We start from the raw sequence: 19,276 nt of genomic DNA on the forward strand, positions 1-19,276 counted from the left end.
TACAGAGCGGTGACAGTTTAAATACCGGCATCACAGAGCGTGACAGTTTAAATACTGGGATCACAGAGTTAAGACAGTTTAAATACTGGGTTCACAGAGCGGAGACAGTTTAAATACTGGGACCTTAGAGCAGAGACAGTTTAAATACTGGGATCAGAGAGCGGAGACAGTTCAAATTCTGGGATCACAGAGCGGCGACAGGTTAAGTACTGGGATCACAGAGTGAAGACAGTTTAAATACTGTGATAACAGAGCGGAAACAGTTTAAATACTGGGATCAGAGCGCGGAGACAGTCTAAATACTGGGATCACAGAGCGGTGACAGTTTAAATACTGGGACCTTAGAGCAGAGACGGTTTAAATACTGGGATTACAGAGCGGTGACAGTTTAAATACTGGCATCAGGGTTCCGGGTGCGGCGATGACCAGCTAAGTCGCACGTTTCGGCATCTCCCGGTGGAACAGACTTTTGGGCTCTTAATAAGAGCCCCAACGGCAATTTTAACGGCTAAAAGCACTGTGCGGTAAACCAGAAGGGAATCCCCCCTGGATACGGATGGAAAAAGGAGAGGAAAGTGGCCGGATTGCGGTGGATCCTTTAGAGCATCGGCAAGGAAGGCAAGCAAAAACCAAGATGGCGTCGGAAGGTGGCAGTTTAATATGGGGCCCTGAACAACACGAGTTTTTGAAACGCTGCGTGGAAGAGCTTAAAAAGGAGATGAAGAAGGAGCTGTTGGCCCCGATATTACAGGCGATTGAAGGGCTAAAAGATGAGCAAAAGACCCAGGAGCGGGAGTTTCGGGTCGTGAAGGCAAAGGCTGCCGAGAACGAGGACGATATACAGGGCCTGGTGGTGAAGACGGAGATGCACGAGGCACACCATAAGCGATGTGTGGAAAGGCTTAAGGTGCTGGAGAATAATGCGAGGAGGAAGAATTTAAGGATTCTTGGTCTTCCTGAAGGTGCAGAAGGGGCGGACGTCGGGGCATATGTGAGCACGATGCTGCACTCGTTAATGGGATCGGAGGCCCCGACGGGTCCGTTGGAGGGAGCATACCGAGTGATGGCGCGAGGACCGAGAGTAGGAGAAATTCCCAGAGCCATAGTGGTGAGATTCCTCCGTTTTAAGGACAGAGAGATGGTCCTCAGATGGGCAAAGAAAACTCGGAGCAGTAGGTGGGAGAACGCGGTGATCCGTGTATATCAAGACTGGAGTGCGGAGGTGGCGAGAAGAAGGGCGAGCTTTAATCGGGCCAAGGCGGTGCTTCATAAAAAGATTAAATTTGGAATGCTGCAGCCGGCAAGACTGTGGGTCACATATCAAGGGAAGCACCACTACTTTGAAACGGCGGATGAGGCGTGGACATTTATTGTTGAAGAGAAATTGGAATAAGCGGGTTACTAAAAAAGAACGTTTGAGACAAAGTGGTGGGGCGAATATGGGGGGCGAAGAGGGGGGAAAAAGGGGGGAAGAGATGATTTTTATGTTGTTGATCCTGCGACCTGGTAACATTTCTCTCTTCCACAGGTTGTGGGGGAGGGAGGGGGGAGGGAGGGAGGTGGAGGAGCTAGGGGCGTTGGCCATTGGGGGCGGGGCCAAAAGGGAAGCGCGGGCTTTGTTCCCGCGCTATGATAATTATGGCGGGAATAGGGAAGCAGGGGGCGTCGCACGGTGAGAGCCGAGGTCACGGGGGGAAGACGAGGTCGGCCAGAGTTTGCTGACTTCTGGGAGCAACATGGGGGGTGTAACTACGCTAGTGGGGGATCGAGCGGGGGGTGGGAGGGGGTGGGAGGGGGGATTTACTGGGTTGCTGCTGTTGGGGAGAAGGGGGAGCTGGTATGGGGTGGGGTGGGCGGGGCGGGAGGGCACCGCCTGGGGGGGGGAACACAGCTGCGTGGGAACCGGGTGAGGAGCTGGATAAAAGGGGATGGCTAATCGACAAGGGGGGGGGGGTAAAGAGCCCCCCAACCCGGCTGATCACGTGGAATGTGAGAGGGCTGAACGGGCCAATAAAGAGGGAACAGGTACTCGCACACCTTAAGAAACTTAAGGCAGTTGTGGTTATGTGACAGGAGACGCATTTGAAACTGATAGACCAGGTTAGACTACGCAAAGGATGGGTGGGGCAGGTGTTTCATTCGGGGCTAGATGCGAAAAACAGGGGGGTGGCTATACTAGTGGGGAAGCGGGTAATGTTTGAGGCAAAGACTATAGTGGCGGATAGTGGGGGCAGATACGTGATGGTGAGTGGCAAATTACAGGGGGAGGCGGTGGTCTTAGTGAACGTATATGCCCCGAACTGGGATGATGCCAACTTTATGAGGCGCATGTTAGGACGTATCCCGGACCTAGAGGTGGGGAAGTTGGTAATGGGTGGAGATTTTAACACGGTGCTGGAACCAGGGCTGGACAGATCGAGGTCAAGGACTGGAAGGAGGCCGGCAGCAGCCAATGTGCTTAAAGACTTTATGGAGCAGATGGGAGGAGTAGACCCATGGAGATTTAGCAGACCTAGGAGTAAGGAGTTTTCGTTTTTCTCCTATGTCCACAAAGTTTATTCGCGAATACACTTTTTTGTTTTGGGAAGGGCGTTGATCCCGAAGGTGAGGGGACGGAGTATACGGCTATAGCTATTTCGGATCACGCTCCACACTGGGTGGACTTGTTGATAGGGGAGGAAAAAGAACGGCGTCCACCCTGGAGAATGGACATGGGACTAATGGCGGATGAGGGGGTGTGTCTAAGGGTGAGGGGTGTATTGAAAAGTACTTGGAACTCAATGATAATGGGGAGGTCCAGGTGGGAGTGGTCTGGGAGGCGCTGAAGGCAGTGGTTAGAGGGGAGCTGATATCAATCAGGGCACTTAAAGGAAAGCAGGAGAGTAGGGAACGGGAGCGGTTGCTGCAAGAACTTCTGAGGGTGGACAGGCAATATGCGGAGGCACCGGAGGAGGGACTGTACAGGGAAAGGCAAAGGCTACACGTAGAATTTGATTTGCTGACAACGGGTACTGCAGAGGCACAGTGGAGCAAGGCACAGGGTGTACAGTACGAATATGGGGAGAAGGCGAGCAGGTTGCTGGTCCACCAATTGAGGAAAAGGGGAGCAGCGAGGAAAATAGGGGGAGTGAGGGATGAGGAGGGAGAGATGGAGCGGGGAGCGCAGAGAGTGAATCGAGTGTTCAAGGCATTCTATGAAAGATTATATGAAGCTCAGCCCCCAGATGGGAAGGAGAGAATGATGTGTTTTCTGGACCAGTTGGAATTTCCTAAGGTGGAGGAGCAGGAGAGGGTGGGACTGGGAGCACAGATCGAAATGGAGGAAGTAGTGAAAGGAATTAGGAGCATGCAGGCGGGGAAGGCCCCGGGACCGGATGGATTCCCAGTTGAATTTTACAGGAAATATGTGGACTTGCTCGCCCCGCTACTGATGAGAACCTTTAATGAGGCGAGGGAAAGGGGACAGCTGCCCCCGACTATGTCAGAGGCAACGATATCGCTTCTCCTAAAGAAGGAAAAAGACCCGCTGCAATGCGGGTCCTATAGGCCTATTTCTCTCCTGAACGTAGATGCTAAGATTCTGGCCAAGGTAATGGCAATGAGGATAGAGGATTGTGTCCCGGGGGTGGTCCATGAGGGGGTGGGTTTGTGAAGGGGAGACAGCTGAATACGAATATACGGAGGCTGCTAGGGGTAATGATGATGCCCCCACCAGAGTGGGAAGCGGAGATAGTGGTGGCGATGGATGCCGAGAAAGCATTTGATAGAGCGGAGTGGGATTATTTGTGGGAGGTGTTGAGGGGATTTGGCTTTGGTGATGAGTATATTAGATGGGTACAGCTGCTGTATAGGGCCCCGATGGCGAGCGTGGTCACGAATGGACGGGGGTCTGCGTATTTTCGGCTCCATAGAGGGACGAGGCAGGGATGTCCTCTGTCCCCATTATTGTTTGCACTGGCGATTGAGCCCCTGGCAATAGCATTGAGGGGTTCCAGGAAGTGGAGGGGTGTACTCAGGGGAGGAGAAGAACACCGGGTATCTCTGTATGCGGACGATTTGTTGTTGTATGTGGCGGACCCGGCGGAGGGGATGCCAGAGATAATGCAGATACTTGGGGAGTTTGGAGAATTTTCAGGCTTTAAACTGAACATGGGGAAAAGTGAGTTGTTTGTGGTGCATCCAGGGGAGCAGAGCAGAGAAATAGAGGACTTACCGCTGAGGAAGGTAACAAGGGACTTTCGCTACTTGGGGATCCAGATAGCCAAGAATTGGGGTACATTGCATAGGTTAAATTTAACGCGGTTGGTGGAACAGATGGAGGAGGACTTCAAGAGATGGGACATGGTATCCCTGTCACTGGCAGGGAGGATGCAGGCGGTTAAAATGGTGGTCCTCCCGAGATTCCTCTTTGTGTTTCAGTGCCTCCCGGTGGTGATCACGAAGGCTTTTTTCAAAAGGATTGAGAAGAGTATCATGAGTTTTGTGTGGGCCGGGAAGACCCCGAGAGTGAGGAAGGGATTTTTGCAGCGTAGTAGGGATAGGGGGGGGGGGGCTGGCACTACCAAGCCTAAGTGAGTACTACTGGGCCGCCAATATCTCAATGGTATGTAAGTGGATGGGAGAAGAGGAGGGAGCGGCGTGGAAGAGATTGGAGAGGGCGTCCTGCAGGGGGACTAGCCTACAAGCTATGGTGACGGCGCCGTTGCCGTTCTCACCGAAGAAATACACCACAAGCCCGGTGGTGGTGGCTACTCTGGAAATTTGGGGGCAGTGGAGGCGGCATAGGGGAAAGACGGAAGCCTCGGTGTGGTCCCCGATAAGAAATAACCATAGGTTTGCTCCGGGGAGAATGGATGGGGGATTTGGAACATGGCAAAGAGCAGGAGTAACACAATTGAGAGATCTGTTTGTAGATGGGATGTTTGCAAGTCTGGGAGCGCTGACCGAAAAATATGGGTTGCCCCAAGGGAATGCATTCCGGTATATGCAACTGAGGAACCAGAAGGACTCTCAGGGATGTTAGTGTATAAGTATAATATGTATAGGTTGTTGTTATAGGTAATTGTATACTGGACTGCTGAATTGTATTTTTGGAGAGCATTTATTTGGGACAAGGCAGTTGCCATTTAGTTTTGTTTTTTAATTTTGATGTTGTTTATATATTACTAATTTCTTGTTTAAAAAACTGGCCATTGTTATTTATATTGTTATATTACCGTGTGAAAGATACACAATGTACTGTTATGGTTGGCCAAAAATTTTGAATAAAATATATTAAAAAAAAAAAAATACTGGCATCACAGAGCAGAGACAGTTTAATACTGTGGGATTACAGAGCGATTACAGTTTAAATACTGGGTTCACAGAGCGGAGACAGTTTAAATACTGGGATCACAGAGCAGCGACTGTTTAAATACCGGGATCACAGAGTGGCAGCAGTTTAAATTCTGGGAACAGTGGCGACAGTATAATACTGGGATCACAGAGCGGCGACAGTATTATACTGGGATCACAGAGCGATTACAGTTTAAATGCTGGGATCACAAAACGGCAACAGTTTAAATACTGGGAACACAGAGCAGAGACAGTTTAATACTGTCATTACAGAGCGATTACAGTTTAAAAACTGGGTTCACAGAGTGAAGACAGTTTAAATACCGGGATCACAGAGCGGCGACAGTTTAAATACCGGGATCACAGAGCGGCGACAGTATAAATACCGGGATCACAGAGCGGCGATAGGTTAAATACTGGGATCACAGAGCGGTGACAGTATAAATACTGGCATCACAGAGCAGAGACAGTTTAATACTGTGATAACAGAGCGGAAACAGTTTAAATACTGGGATCAGAGCGCGGAGACAGTCTAAATACTGGGATCACAGAGCGGAGACAGGTTAAATACTGGGATCACAGAGTGAAGACAGTTTAAATACTGGGATAACAGAGCGGAGACAGGTTAAATACTGGGATCACAGAGTGAAGACAGTTTAAATACTGGGATAACAGAGCGGTGACTGTTTAAACACCAGGATCACAGAGTGGCAGCAGTTTAAATTCTGGGAACAGTGGCGACAGTATAATACTGGGATCACAGAGCGGCGACAGTATAATACTGGGATCACAGAGCGATTACAGTTTCAATACTGGGATCACAGAGCGATTACAGTTTCAATACTGGGATCACAGAGCGATTACAGTTTCAATACTGGGATCACAGAGCGGAGACAGTTTCAATACTGGGATCACAGAGCGGCAGCAGTTTAAAATACTGGGATTACAGAACGGCGACAGTTGAAATACTGGGATAACAGAGCGGTGACAGTTTAAATACTGGGATAACAGAGCGGTGACAGATTCAATATAGATAGATAGATATAAGACAGATGTCAGAGGTAGGTTCTTTACTACCGAGTAGAAGGGCGTGGAATGCCCTGCCTGCAACAGTAGTGGACTCGCCAACACTAAGGGTATTTAAATTGTCATTGGATAGACATATGCACAATAAGGGAATAGTGTAGATGGGCTTTAGACTGGTTTCACAAGTCGGCGCACCATCGAGGGCCGAAGGGCCTGTACTGCGCTGTAATGTTCTATGTTCTAAATACTGGGATCACAGAGTGAAGACAGTTTAAATACTGGGATCACAGAGTGGCAGCTGTTTAAATACTGGGAACACAGTGGCGACAGTATAATACTGGGATCACAGAGCAGCAGCAGTTTAAATACTGGTATCACAGAGCGGAGACAATTTAAATACTGGGATCACAGAGCGGCAGCATTTTAAATACTGGGATAACAGAGCGGTGACAGTTTAAATACTGGGATAACAGAGCGATTACAGTTTAAATACTGGGAACACAGAGCGGCGACAGTTTAAATACTGGGATCACAGAGCGGCGACAGTTTAAATACCGGGATCACAGAGCGGCGACAGTTTAAATACCGGGATCACAGAGCGGCGACAGTTTAAATCCCGGGATCACAGAGCGGCGACGGTTTAAATCCCGGGATCACAGAGCGTAGACAGTTTAAATACGGGGATCACAGAGCGGTGACAGTTTAAATACTGGGACCTTAGAGCAGAGACAGTTTAAATACTGGATTAACAGAGTGGTGACAGTTTAAATACTGGGATCACAGAGCAGCGACAGTTTAAATACCGGGATCACAGAGTGGCAGCAGTTTAAATACTGGGAACACAGTGACGACAGTATAATACAGGGATCGCAGAGCGGTGACAGTATAATACTGGGATAACAGAGCGATTACAGTTTAAATACTGGGATCACAGAGTGAAGGCAGTTTAAATACTGGGATCACAGAGCGATTACAGTTTAAATACTGCGTTCACAGAGCGTTGACAGTTTAAATATTGGGATCCTAGAGCGGCGACAGTTTAAATACTGGGATTACAGAGCGGAGACAGTTTAAATACCGGGATCACAGAGCTGCGACTGTTTAAATACTGGGATCACAGAGCGGCAGCAGTTTAAATACTGTGATATCAGAGCGGAGGCAGTTTAAATACTGGAATCAGAGAGCGGAGACAGTTTAAATACTGGGATCACAGAGCGATTACAGTTTAAATACTGGGCTCACAGAGCCGTGACAGTTTAAATACTGGGATCACAGAGCGGCGACAGTTTAAATACTGGGATCACAGAGCGATAACAGTATAAATACTGGGATCACAGAGCGGCAGCAGTTTAAATACTGTGATATCAGAGCGGAGGCAGTTTAAATACTGGAATCAGAGAGCGGAGACAGTTTAAATACTGGGATCACAGAGCGATTACAGTTTAAATACTAGGATCACAGAGCGGAGACAGTTTAAATACTGGGCTCACAAAGCGGTGACAGTTTAAATACTGGGATCACAGAGCGGCGACAGTTTAAATACTGGGATCACAGAGCGATAACAGTATAAATACTTGGATCACAGAGCAGAGACAGTTTAAATACTGGGATGACAGAGCGGAGACAGTTTAAATACTGGGATCAGAGAGTGGAGACAGTTGAAATACTGGGATCAGAGAGCGGAGACAGTTTAAATACAGGGATCAGAGAGCGGTGACAGGTTAAATACTGTGATCACAGAGCAGCGACAGTTTAAATACTGGGATCACAGACCGGCGACAGTTTAAATACCGGGATCACAGAGCGGTGACTGTTTAAATACTGGGATCACAGAGCGGCAGCAGTTTAAATACTGGAATCAGAGAGCGGAGACAGTTTAAATATTGGGATCACAGAGCGATTACAGTTTAAATACTAGGATCACAGAGTGGCGACAGTTTAAATACTGTGATCACGGAGCGGAGACATTTTAAATGCTGGGATCACAGAGCGGTGACAGTTCAAATACTGGGAACACAGAGCGGTGACAGTTTAAATACTGGGATCACAGAGCGGCGACAGTTTAAATACTGGGATCACAGAGCAATAACAGTATAAATACTGGGATCACAGAGTAGAGACAGTTTAAATACTGGGATGACAGAGCGGAGACAGTTTAAATACAGGGATCAGAGAGCGGTGACAGGTTAAATACTGTGATCACAGAGCAGCGACAGTTTAAATACTGGGATCACAGACCGGCGACAGTTTAAATACCGGGATCACAGAGCGGTGACTGTTTAAATACTGGGATCACAGAGCGGCAGCAGTTTAAATACTGGAATCAGAGAGCGGAGACAGTTTAAATATTGGGATCACAGAGCGATTACAGTTTAAATACTAGGATCACAGAGTGGCGACAGTTTAAATACTGTGATCACGGAGCGGAGACATTTTAAATGCTGGGATCACAGAGCGGTGACAGTTCAAATACTGGGAACACAGAGCGGCGACAGTTTAAATACTGGGATCACAGAGCGGCGACAGTTTAAATACTGGGATCACAGAGCAATAACAGTATAAATACTGGGATCACAGAGTAGAGACAGTTTAAATACTGGGATGACAGAGCGGAGACAGTTTAAATACTGGGATCAGAGAGTGGAGACAGTTGAAATACTGGGATCAGAGAGCGGAGACAGTTTAAATACTGGGATCCTAGTGCGGCAGTACTGTAGGTACTATTTTACTAGCTTGGTGGGGAGGAAGAAAACACATTTGGCAAGGTGGGACAGTCTCCTCTGTCACTGGCAGGTTGGGTGCAGACGATTAAAATTAATATTTTGCCTTCAGATACCTTCAGGTACGTGCCTTTATTAAAAAACAGGTGGTGACATTTCCGTTGCTGCCCCCACGCAGGATACAAGATATGGTTGTCTCCGGCTCCTGGGTAGGGGAGGGGAAGTTGTCGGGCATCTACCAGGAACTTCAGGAGGCGGAGGAAACCCCTGTGGAGGAACTTAAGGGCAAATGGGAGGAGGAGTTGGATGCGGGCTTGTGGGCGGACGCCCTAAACAGGGTCAATTCCTCTTCTTCATGTGCCAGGCTTAGCTTAATCCAGTTTAAGGTGGTCCACCGGGCACACATGGCGGCAACCAAAATGAGCAAGTTCTTTGGGGTTGAGGATAAATGTGCGAGGTGTGCGGGAAGCCCAGCAGATCATGTCCATATGTTCTGGGCATGCCCGGCTCTTGAGGGATTCTGGCAGGGATTTGCGAAGGCAATGTCCAAGATCTTGGCCACGCGGGTGGCGCCGAGTCCAGAGACAGTGATCTTTGGTGTGTCAGACGATCCAGGAGTTCAGGAAGCGAAAGAGGCCGATGTATTGGCCTTTGCCTCCCTGGTAGCCCGGAGACGGGGGCGGGGGGGGGAAATGTCACATTCTTGTTTTTTTTTTGTATATAATGTTAACGTTTACCTTGTTGTGTTAAATGTTGTTAATGGTTATGCAAAAATTATGTTTTGATAAAAATCTGAATAAAAATAATTTTTTAAAAAAATTAATATTTTGCCACGATTTCTACTTCTATTTCAGTGCCTTGTCTTTTTGCCAAAAACATTCTGGTAGGAAGTGGGCACGCCGGTCACTTTGTTCATTTAGAGGGGAATTGGCAGCCAGGGTTGCAGACAGGGCGGCAGGCAGAGGGGTTGGGCCTACCGAATTGATATTACTATTGGGCGGTGATTGCCGAAAAGGCGAGGAGTCGGGTTGGAAGGGGGAGTCTCAGTGGATTAGAATGGAGGGGGGCTCTGTGTAGGGGTTGGGGTTGAGGGCGCTGGCCACAGTGCTGCTCCCGATGGTCCTGGCAAGTGCTCTGGGAGTCCGGTAGTGGTGGCAACAACTGAAGATGTTGAGGCAGTTGAGGCAGCACTTTAAGCTGGGGGCTGGGTCAGGGGAGATGCTGATTATGGAAAATCATAGGTTTGAGCTGGTAGGCTGGATGGAAGGTTACGGAGATGGGAGAGGGGGATCAGGGTATTAAAAGACCTGTTGCTGGGGCGAGGTTGGAAGAGTTGGGGGAGAAATATGGACTGGGGCAAGAGGAAGGGTTTGGGTACCTGCAGCTCCGGGATTCTGCTAGGAAGGTTCAGACCTCCCCGATAGCGCCGACTCCCTCATTGCTGGAAGAGGTATTGATGGCAGGGGGAATGGAGAAGTGGGTGGTGTCGGCGATCTATGGGAAGATTTTGGGGGAGGACGAGATGTCCATGGAGGGGATCAGAGCCAAGTGGGAGGAAGAGTTGGGGGAGGCTACGGAAGACAGTTTGTGGTGTGAGGTGCTCCGGAAGGTGAACGCCTCAACCTCATGCACGAACTTGGGGCTGATACAGCTGAAGGTCGTGTATAGGGCGCACCAATTTGGGCAGCACGGTAGCACAAGTGACTAGCACTGCGGCTTCACAGCTCCAGGGTCCCAGGTTCAATTCCCGGCTTGGGTCACTGTCTGTGTGGAGTCTGCACGTTCTCCCCGTGTCTGCGTGGGTTGCCTCCAGGTGCTCCGGTTTTCTCCCACAGTCCAAAGACGTGCAGGTTAGGTGGATTGGCCATGATAAATTGCCCTTAGTGTCAAAAAAGGTTAGATGGGGTGATTGGGATAGGGGGGAAATGAGAGCTTAAGTGGGTCGGTGCAGACTCGATGGGCCGAATGGCCTCCTTCTGCATTGTATGTCTATGTTCCTATGTACCTCATGAGGGCAAGGATGAACTGACTTTTTGAGGGTGTGGAGGACGTATGTGAATGTTGTGGGAGGAGCCCCCGCAAACCATGTACATACATTTTGGTCCTGTCCGAAGCTGGAGAAGTATTGGAGGGATGTTTTCAGTGCCATCTCAGGGGTACTGCACATGAACTTGGAACCAGGGCTCCTGGAAGCCATTTTCGGGATGTCGGGCCAGCCTGAGCTACAGGCGGGTCATAGTCATAGACGTTTACAGCATGAAAACAGGCCCTTGGGCCCAAATTGTCCATGCCGCACAGTTTCTACCACCAACCTAGTCCCAACTGCCCACATTTGACTCATATCCTTCTATACCCACCTTTCCCATGTAACTAAATGCTTTTTAAAAGACAAAATTGGACCTGCCTGTAACTACTGCCTCTGGCAGCTCGTTCCAGACAGTCACCACCCTGTGTGTGAAAAAAGTGCCTCTCTAGACCCTTTTGTATTTCTCCCCTCTCAACCTAAACCTATGCCCTCTAGTTTTAGACTCTCCTACCTTTGGGAAAAGATGTTAACTGTCTACCTCATATATGCCATTCATTATTTTATAGACCTCTGTAAGATCACCCCTAAGCCTCGTATTCTCCAGGTAAAAAGTCCCAGCCTATCCAGCTTCTCCTTATAACTCAAACCATCAAGTCCCGGTAGCATCCTAGGAAATCTTTTCTGCACTCTATCTAGTTTAATAATATTGTTTCTATAATAGGGTTACCAGAACTGTACACAGTATTCCAAGGGTGGCCGTACTAATGTCTTGTACAACGTCTGCAAGCTGTCCCAACTCCTGTATTCAATGTTCTGACCAATGAAACCAAGCATGCTGAATGCCTTTTTCACTAGAACCAGAGGACACCATCTCAGACTAAAGGGACGATCCTTTAAAACAGAGATGAGGAGGAATTTTTTCAGCCAGAGGGTGATGAATCTGTGGAACACTATGCCACAGAAGGCTGTGGAGGCCAAATTACTGAGTGTCTTTAAGACAGAGATAGATAGGTTCTTGATTAATAAGGGGATCAGGGGTTACAGGGAGAAGGCAGGAGAATGGGGATGAGAAAATTATCATCCATGACTGAATGGCGGAGCAGACTCGATGGGCCAAATGGCCTAATTCTGCTTATGGGCTTCACATCTGCGGGGGCAGATATTTGAGCCTTCACCTCGCTGATTGCCCGGAGGCGGGTCCTGTTGGGGTGGAGGTCAGCTTCTCCACCCTGTGCCTCAGCTTGGCGGGGGGGGGGCCTACATGAATTTCTGACTCTCGAGAAGGTGAAGTTTGAGCTGAGGGGGACGAAGGAAGGATTCTACAATTCATGGGGACTGTTTATTATGCACCATCGAACATTAAGGAAGGGGTTGGGATTATTGTTGTTTTTGATTACACTGATGTGGAGATGCCGGCGTTGGGCTGGGGTGAGCACAGTACAAAGTCTTACAACACCAGTCCAACAGCTAGTGACATCGAAACAAACCTGTTGGACTTTAACCTGGTGTTGTAAGACTTCGTACTTTGATTACACTGTTTACTGATTGACTTCCATTTTTTTTACCTGGAATGGATGGGTGGATGTTTTGGTCTGTATATTGAGGGGGATGCTGTTTTTGTTTGGGGGATTGTCGTTTGTTTTTTCTTTTGTAGTTTATTTAATGAAAATGTTGAAAATGAGAATAAAAAGATTTTTTTTAAAAGTTTTATCCACGTTTCTGTCAATGCTACTAGCCATATGTCACAGAGCAATTTCTGCTGCCAGTTCCCAATATGTTCATAATACTCCATGCATTTACATACATACAATTTAACCCTGCCCGTATAACTTTCTTGCCCTTTGGGAGGTGACCATTTCTTTGTTCACTGTCAACATTCAAGCTCACTTCCATTTTCCTGTTCCCCATCTTCTCTCCTTTGCCCTCACTGGTACTTCTAAAACTAGGCCCATTAGTCAACCCAACCACCCCTGCCGTACAAGTTTATTCCTACTCTTTGTTTCCTGTCTGCCAACCAGTTTTTTATCCATCTCAATACACTACCCCTAATTCCATGTGCTTTAATCTTAGATGCTAATCTCTTATACGAGACTTTGTCAAATGCCTTCTGAGAAGTCCAAATATAAATTTATATTAAAAAAATGATTTTCAATTAAGGGGCAATTTAGCATGGCCAATCCACCTGCCCCGCACATCTTTGGATTGTGTGGGTGAGACCCAATCAGACACGGGGAGAATGTGCAAACTGCACACGGACAGTGACCGAAAGCTGGAATCGAACCTGGGTCCTCGGTGCCATGAGGCAGCAGTGCTAACCACTGCGCCACCGTGTTGCCCTGAAAGTCCAAATATACCACATCTACTGGCTGCCTCTCGTAAACTCTACTAGTTACATTCTCTAAGAATTCCAGTAGATTGTCAAGCAGATTTACCCATCATAAATCCACGCTGACTTTGTCTGATCCTGCTACAGTTTTCTAAGTGCTCTGCGATAAAACCTTTGATAATATATTCTAAAATTTCCCCAATACCGATGTCAGGCTGACTGGTTTATAATTCCATGTTTTTTCTCTAATTTCTTTTTAAATAGTGGAGTTACATTCTGTGCTGTAGACCTCTATGAATCTGTTGCACTTCATAATTTTAAATGTAAATCAGTCAGCCACAGAAAGCTTATTTGCATTAAGCAAAGTGCGGCATGGTTGCACCTTATATTTTATGTAGAATTCACAGAATGCATTTACTTTGTGTCGAGCTGTCAAAATTTTCCTCTTGTTGTCTATTACTCATTTCACAACTGATCCAAAAAAAGGTTTAAAAACTGTACTTATATCTTTACATTTTTAATGATACAAAACATAGCATTACAAAAGAATACGTGTCAAATCAATAACTGAAAACATTTTTACACTTACCCCCTTCTACATTATAAGTACTGAGGCAAGGGGACTTCTCAGTTGGGTTCCATAACCGAATTGTGCCGTCTGCTGAGCAGGATAACAACCGGTTCTTTATACCACTAAACGAAAGACCCCATACTGCGTCTGTGTGAGCCACCAATGTATTTAATATGACACTTGGATCTGCAGAACAATAAAACACAAAATAGTTAAATTGGAGGTGCCCAGAGTTCTTTAACATTCCCTGATATTAACATGTATCCCTACTAAACGCACTAGTCTCCAGTAGATTCATGAAGGAAATTCTAAATATTGAAGTGAAGTCAGCCTGCGAGAGCAAAAGTGGTTTATCATCTCAACCGTGATGCAGATTATCAATTTGGAAAGCACTCAATGTAGTAAAGTACACAGAAATATAGCAATATTTCTTATTTTGGTGGCGTTGTGACAGATAGTGGGTTATTTGATGCAGGTAGGTAATTTGATGATCAGTGATATCTTAATAAATGATTTCACATTGGAATTTGATTTTTCTTCCTCACAATGTAATTTCTAGATATCAACTGACAACTGCATAGATTTTATATTAAACGCCAAAAAAAATAAAAAAATTGACAAAAGAATTTTCAAATAACTAGCACAAACAATAATAATTAAGAAAAATAATTGTGTTTCTTTAATTTATATATATTTTTATTTTAGCCCCATTCCAACGCATCCCTCGCAAATGGCATAAAAGACCATAAGACATAGGATCGGAAGTAAGGCTATTCGGCCCATCGAGTCCACTCCACCATTCAATCATGGCTGATTTCAACTCCATTTACCCGCTCTCTCTCCATAGCCCTTAATTCCTCGAGAAATCAAGAATTTATCAACTTCTGTCTTGAAGACACTCAACGTCCCGGCCTCCACCGCCCTCTGTGGCAATGAATTCCACAGACCCACCACTCTCTGGCTGAAGAAATTTCTCCTCATCTCTGTTCTAAAGTGACTCCCTTTTATTCTAAGGCTGTGCCCCGGGTCCTAGTCTCCCCTGTTAATGGAAACAACTTCCCTACATCCACCCTATCTAAGCCATTCATTATCTTGTAAGTTTCTATTAGATCTCCCCTCAACCTCCTAAACTCCAATGAATATAATCCCAGGATCCTCAGACGTTCATCGTATGTTAGGCCTACCATTCCTGGGACCATCCGTGTGAATCTCCGCTGGACCCACTCCAGTGCCAGTATGTCCTTCCTGAGGTGTGGGGCCCAAAATTGCTCACAGTATTCTAAATGGGGCCTAACTAATGCTTTATAAAGCTTCAGCAGTACATCCCTGCTTTTGTATTCCAAGCCTCTTGAGATGAATGACAACATTGCATTTGCTTTCTTAATTATGGACTCAACCTGCAAGTTTACCTTTAGAGAATCCTGGACTAGGACTCCCAAGTCCCTTTGCACTTCAGCATTATGAATTTTGTCACCGTTTTTTTTGTCCACACCTCTATTCTTTTTTCCAAAGTGCAAGACCTCGCACTTGCCCACGTTGAATTTCATCAGCCATTCCTTGGACCACTCTCCTAAACGGTCTAAATCTTTCTGCAGCCTCCCCACCTCCTCCATACTACCTGCCCCATCACCTATCTTTGTATCAGCGGCAAACTTAGCCAGAAAGCCCTCAGTCCCGTCATCTAGATCGTTAATATATAACGAGAACAGCTGTGGCCCCAACACTGAACCCTGCGGGACACCACTCGTCACCGGTTGCCATTCGGAAAAATAATCTTTTATCCCAACTCTCTGCCTTCTGCCTGACAGCCAATTGTCAATCCATGTTAGTACCTTGCCTCGAATACCATGGGCCCTTATTTTACTCAGCAGTCTCCCGTGAGGCACCTTTTCAAAGGCCTTTTGGAAGTCAAGATAGATAACATCCATTGGCTCTCCTTGGTCTAACCTATTTGTTATCTCTTCAAAGAACTCCAACAGGTTTGTCAGGCACGACCTCCCCTTACTAAATCCATGCTGACTTGTCCTAATCCGACCCTGCACTTCCAAGAATTTAGAAATCTCATCCTTAACAATGGATTCTAGAATCTTGCCAACAACCGAGGTTAGGCTAATTGGCCTATAATTTTCCATCTTTTTCCTTGTTCCCTTCTTAAACAGGGGGGTTACAACAGCGATTTTCCAATCCTCTGGGACTTCCCCTGACTCCAGTGACTTTTGAAAGATCATAACTAACGCCTCCACTATTTCTTCAGCTATCTCCTTTAGAACTCTAGGATGTAGCCCATCTGGGCCCGGAGATTTATCAATTTTTAGACCTCTTAGTTTCTCTAGCACTTTCTCCTTTGTGATGGCTACCATATTCAACTCTGCCCCCTGACTCTCCGGAATTGTTGGGATATTACTCATATCTTCTACTGTGAAGACTGACGCAAAGTACTTATTCAGTTCCTCAGCTATTTTCTTGTCTCCCATCACAAAATTGCCAGCGTCATTTTGGAGCGGCCCAATGTCAACTTTTGCCTCCCGTTTGTTTTTAATGTATTTAAAGAAACTTTTACGATCATTCCTAATGTTACTGGCTAGCCTACCTTCAAATTTGATCCTCTCTTTCCTTATTTCTCTCTTTGTTATCCTAGGTTTGTTTTTGTAGCCTTCCCAATCTTCTGACTTCCCACTACTCTTTGCCACATTATAGGCTTTCTCTTTTGCTTTGATGCATTCCCTAACTTCCTTTGTCAGCCATGGCTGCCTAATCCCCCCTCTGATAACCTTTCTTTCTTTGGGATGAACCTCTGTACTGTGTCCTCAATTATTCCCAGAAACTCCTGCCATTGCTGTTCTACTGTCTTTCCCACTGGGCTCTGCTCCCAGTCAGTTTTCGTCAGTTCCTCTCTCATGCCCCTTTAGTTACCTTTATTTAACTGTAACACCTTTACATCTGATTCTACCTTCTTTCTTTCAAATTGGAGATTGAATTCGACCATATTATGATCACTGCCTCCTAAGTGCTCCCTTACTTTAAGATCTTTAATCAAGTCTGGCTCATTACATAACACTCAGTCCAGAATGGCCTGTTCCCTCGTGGGTTCCATCACAAGCTGTTCCAAAAAGCCCTCCTGTAAACATTCAATGAATTTCCTTTCCCTGGGTCCACTGGCAGTATTATTTACCCAGTCCACCTGCATATTAAAGTCCCCCATGATCACTGTGACCTTGCCTTTCTGACATGCGCTTTCTATTTCGTGGTGCATTTTGTGCCCCTGGTCCTGATCACTGTTAGGAGGCCTGTACAGAACTCCCATTATGGTTTTTTTGCCTTTGTGGTTCCTCAACTCTACCCACACAGACTCCACATCATCTGACCCTATGTCGTTTCGTGCTATTGATTCAATTTCATTCCTAATTAACAAGGCAACCCTGCCCCCTCTGCCCACCTCTCTGTCTTTTCGATAGGTTGTGAATCCCTGGATGTTTAAATGCCAGTCCTGAACCCCCTGCAACCATGTCTCTGTGATGCCTACCACATCATACGTGCCAGTCACAATCTGGGCCACAAGCTCATCTACCTTGTTCCGTACACTGCGCGCATTTAAATATAGCACCTTTAATTCTCTATTGACCGTCCCTTTTTATTTTCTTAGTGTGCTGGACCTTGGTTTACTGAGCCTTTCCATACACTGTCATATTTTGTGGGATGGGGACAATCGTAACCACTCTTGAGTTTTGGCTGTTCGTGTTTTTTTGTATTCCTAAGCAGCTACGCTCCCCGCTGATTACTTCACCTCTTGGTTCCATGACTTTCCCTTCCCCCCTAATCTTTAGTTTAAAGTCCTATTGACCACCCTATTTACTCTTTTCGCCAGAACACTGGTCCCAGCTCGGTTCAAGTGGAGACCATCCCAACGGTATAGGTCCCCCCATCCCAAAACTGATGCCAGTGTCCCATGAAAAGGAACCCACACCACTCTTTCAGCCACGTGTTAACTTCCCTTATTCTTGCCTCCCTATGCCAATTTGCACGTGGCTCGGGCAGTAATCCGGAGATTATGACCCTTGAGGACCTGTTTTTAAAATTTGAATCCTAGCTCTTTATAATCTCTAAACAGGTCCTCTTTCCTAGACTTTCCTATGTTGTTGGTACCGACATGGACCACAACAACTGGATCCTCCCCCTCCCTCTCCAGTATCCTTTCAAGCCGGTCAGAGATGTCCCGCACCCTAGCACCGGGCAGGCAACATACCATGCGGGACTCTTTATCCTGCTCATAAAGGATACTATCTATCCCCCTGATAATAGAATCCCCTACAACTTGCCTATTTACTCCCTCCCCTTGAATGGCCTGCTGAACCATGGTGCCTTGGTCAGCTGACTCATCCGTCCTGCAACCCTGTTCGCCATCCACACAGGGAGCAAGTGCCTCATACCTGTTGGACAGAGTCAAGGGCTGAGGCTCCTGAGTTCCTGACTGCTGGTTCCCTTTACCTGCCTGACTTGCAGTCACACCCTGCTGTCCCTGGCCACTGGCAGGATTTAAACTACTTACTCTGACAGGTGTGACTGCCTCCTGAAACACAGTGTCCAGGTAAGTCTCCCCCTCCCGGATGTGCCTCAGTGTTTGCTCTTATGATCTCATATCAATGCTCTTCTAGGCAGGGCAAAGGTTCACAAGGACATTCTGTGTAGTCATGTAAAGTTTGGCTTACCAAAGAGAAACACGATCCATCTCCCAAGTCAATTTTTGAAAATTGGTGCAAAAACCATAAATACAAACTACGGCCAGGATTTTGCACCCGCGGAATGGCGGCGTGGGCACAAAATCTGGTGAGAGGTCAGAAATAATGTTCTTGCCAGCGAGATCACATGACATGATTGGCCCCGCCTCCTGGTATTGACAATGAGGTTCTCGCTCAGAAGGGCGGGGCATGGGGTCAGCCAGCGATGTAATAACTGATCACGTAAGCTTTAATATAGAGCCATGAGAGCAATGAGCTCACCATTGCCTGCCAGATCAGTAACCCATTAGTCATGTAACATTCCTCACCTTCGACAGACGAGCCAATTTTGTCCACTAAGTTCCGATGTATGTTAGTGAGCGGCACTGTTTGCCGCTCACAAGTTAATCCTTTGCACGATGCTCCAGTCAGTTAATTTCAAGGCTTGCTTTTGTTGAGAGGGTGAGCAGATGTACTGCATCTAAGGCAAGGGCCAAAGGTTTCAGAGCTCCCCAGGCTGTCCAGCTCAAACAAGCGTTGTTGCAGTGGCGCTCTCAT

General features: G+C 46.9%; 1 protein-coding gene across 4 annotated transcripts in view; it reads right to left on the reverse strand.

Moving 5' to 3' along the window:
* The window catches only part of strn3 (striatin, calmodulin binding protein 3), a 437,029-nt gene that overhangs the window by 31,880 nt on the left and 385,873 nt on the right, over nucleotides 1-19,276 (reverse strand). For all 4 annotated transcript variants that reach the window (XM_072488228.1, XM_072488218.1, XM_072488210.1 and 1 more), the window contains one exon: nucleotides 14,022-14,189. In XM_072488228.1, coding sequence (XP_072344329.1) covers nucleotides 14,022-14,189 — 168 coding nt within the window. The remainder of the gene's footprint in view (nucleotides 1-14,021; nucleotides 14,190-19,276) is intronic.

The sequence above is a fragment of the Scyliorhinus torazame genome, chromosome 2, assembly GCF_047496885.1.
Source record: "Scyliorhinus torazame isolate Kashiwa2021f chromosome 2, sScyTor2.1, whole genome shotgun sequence".
Lineage (NCBI taxonomy): Eukaryota > Metazoa > Chordata > Chondrichthyes > Carcharhiniformes > Scyliorhinidae > Scyliorhinus > Scyliorhinus torazame.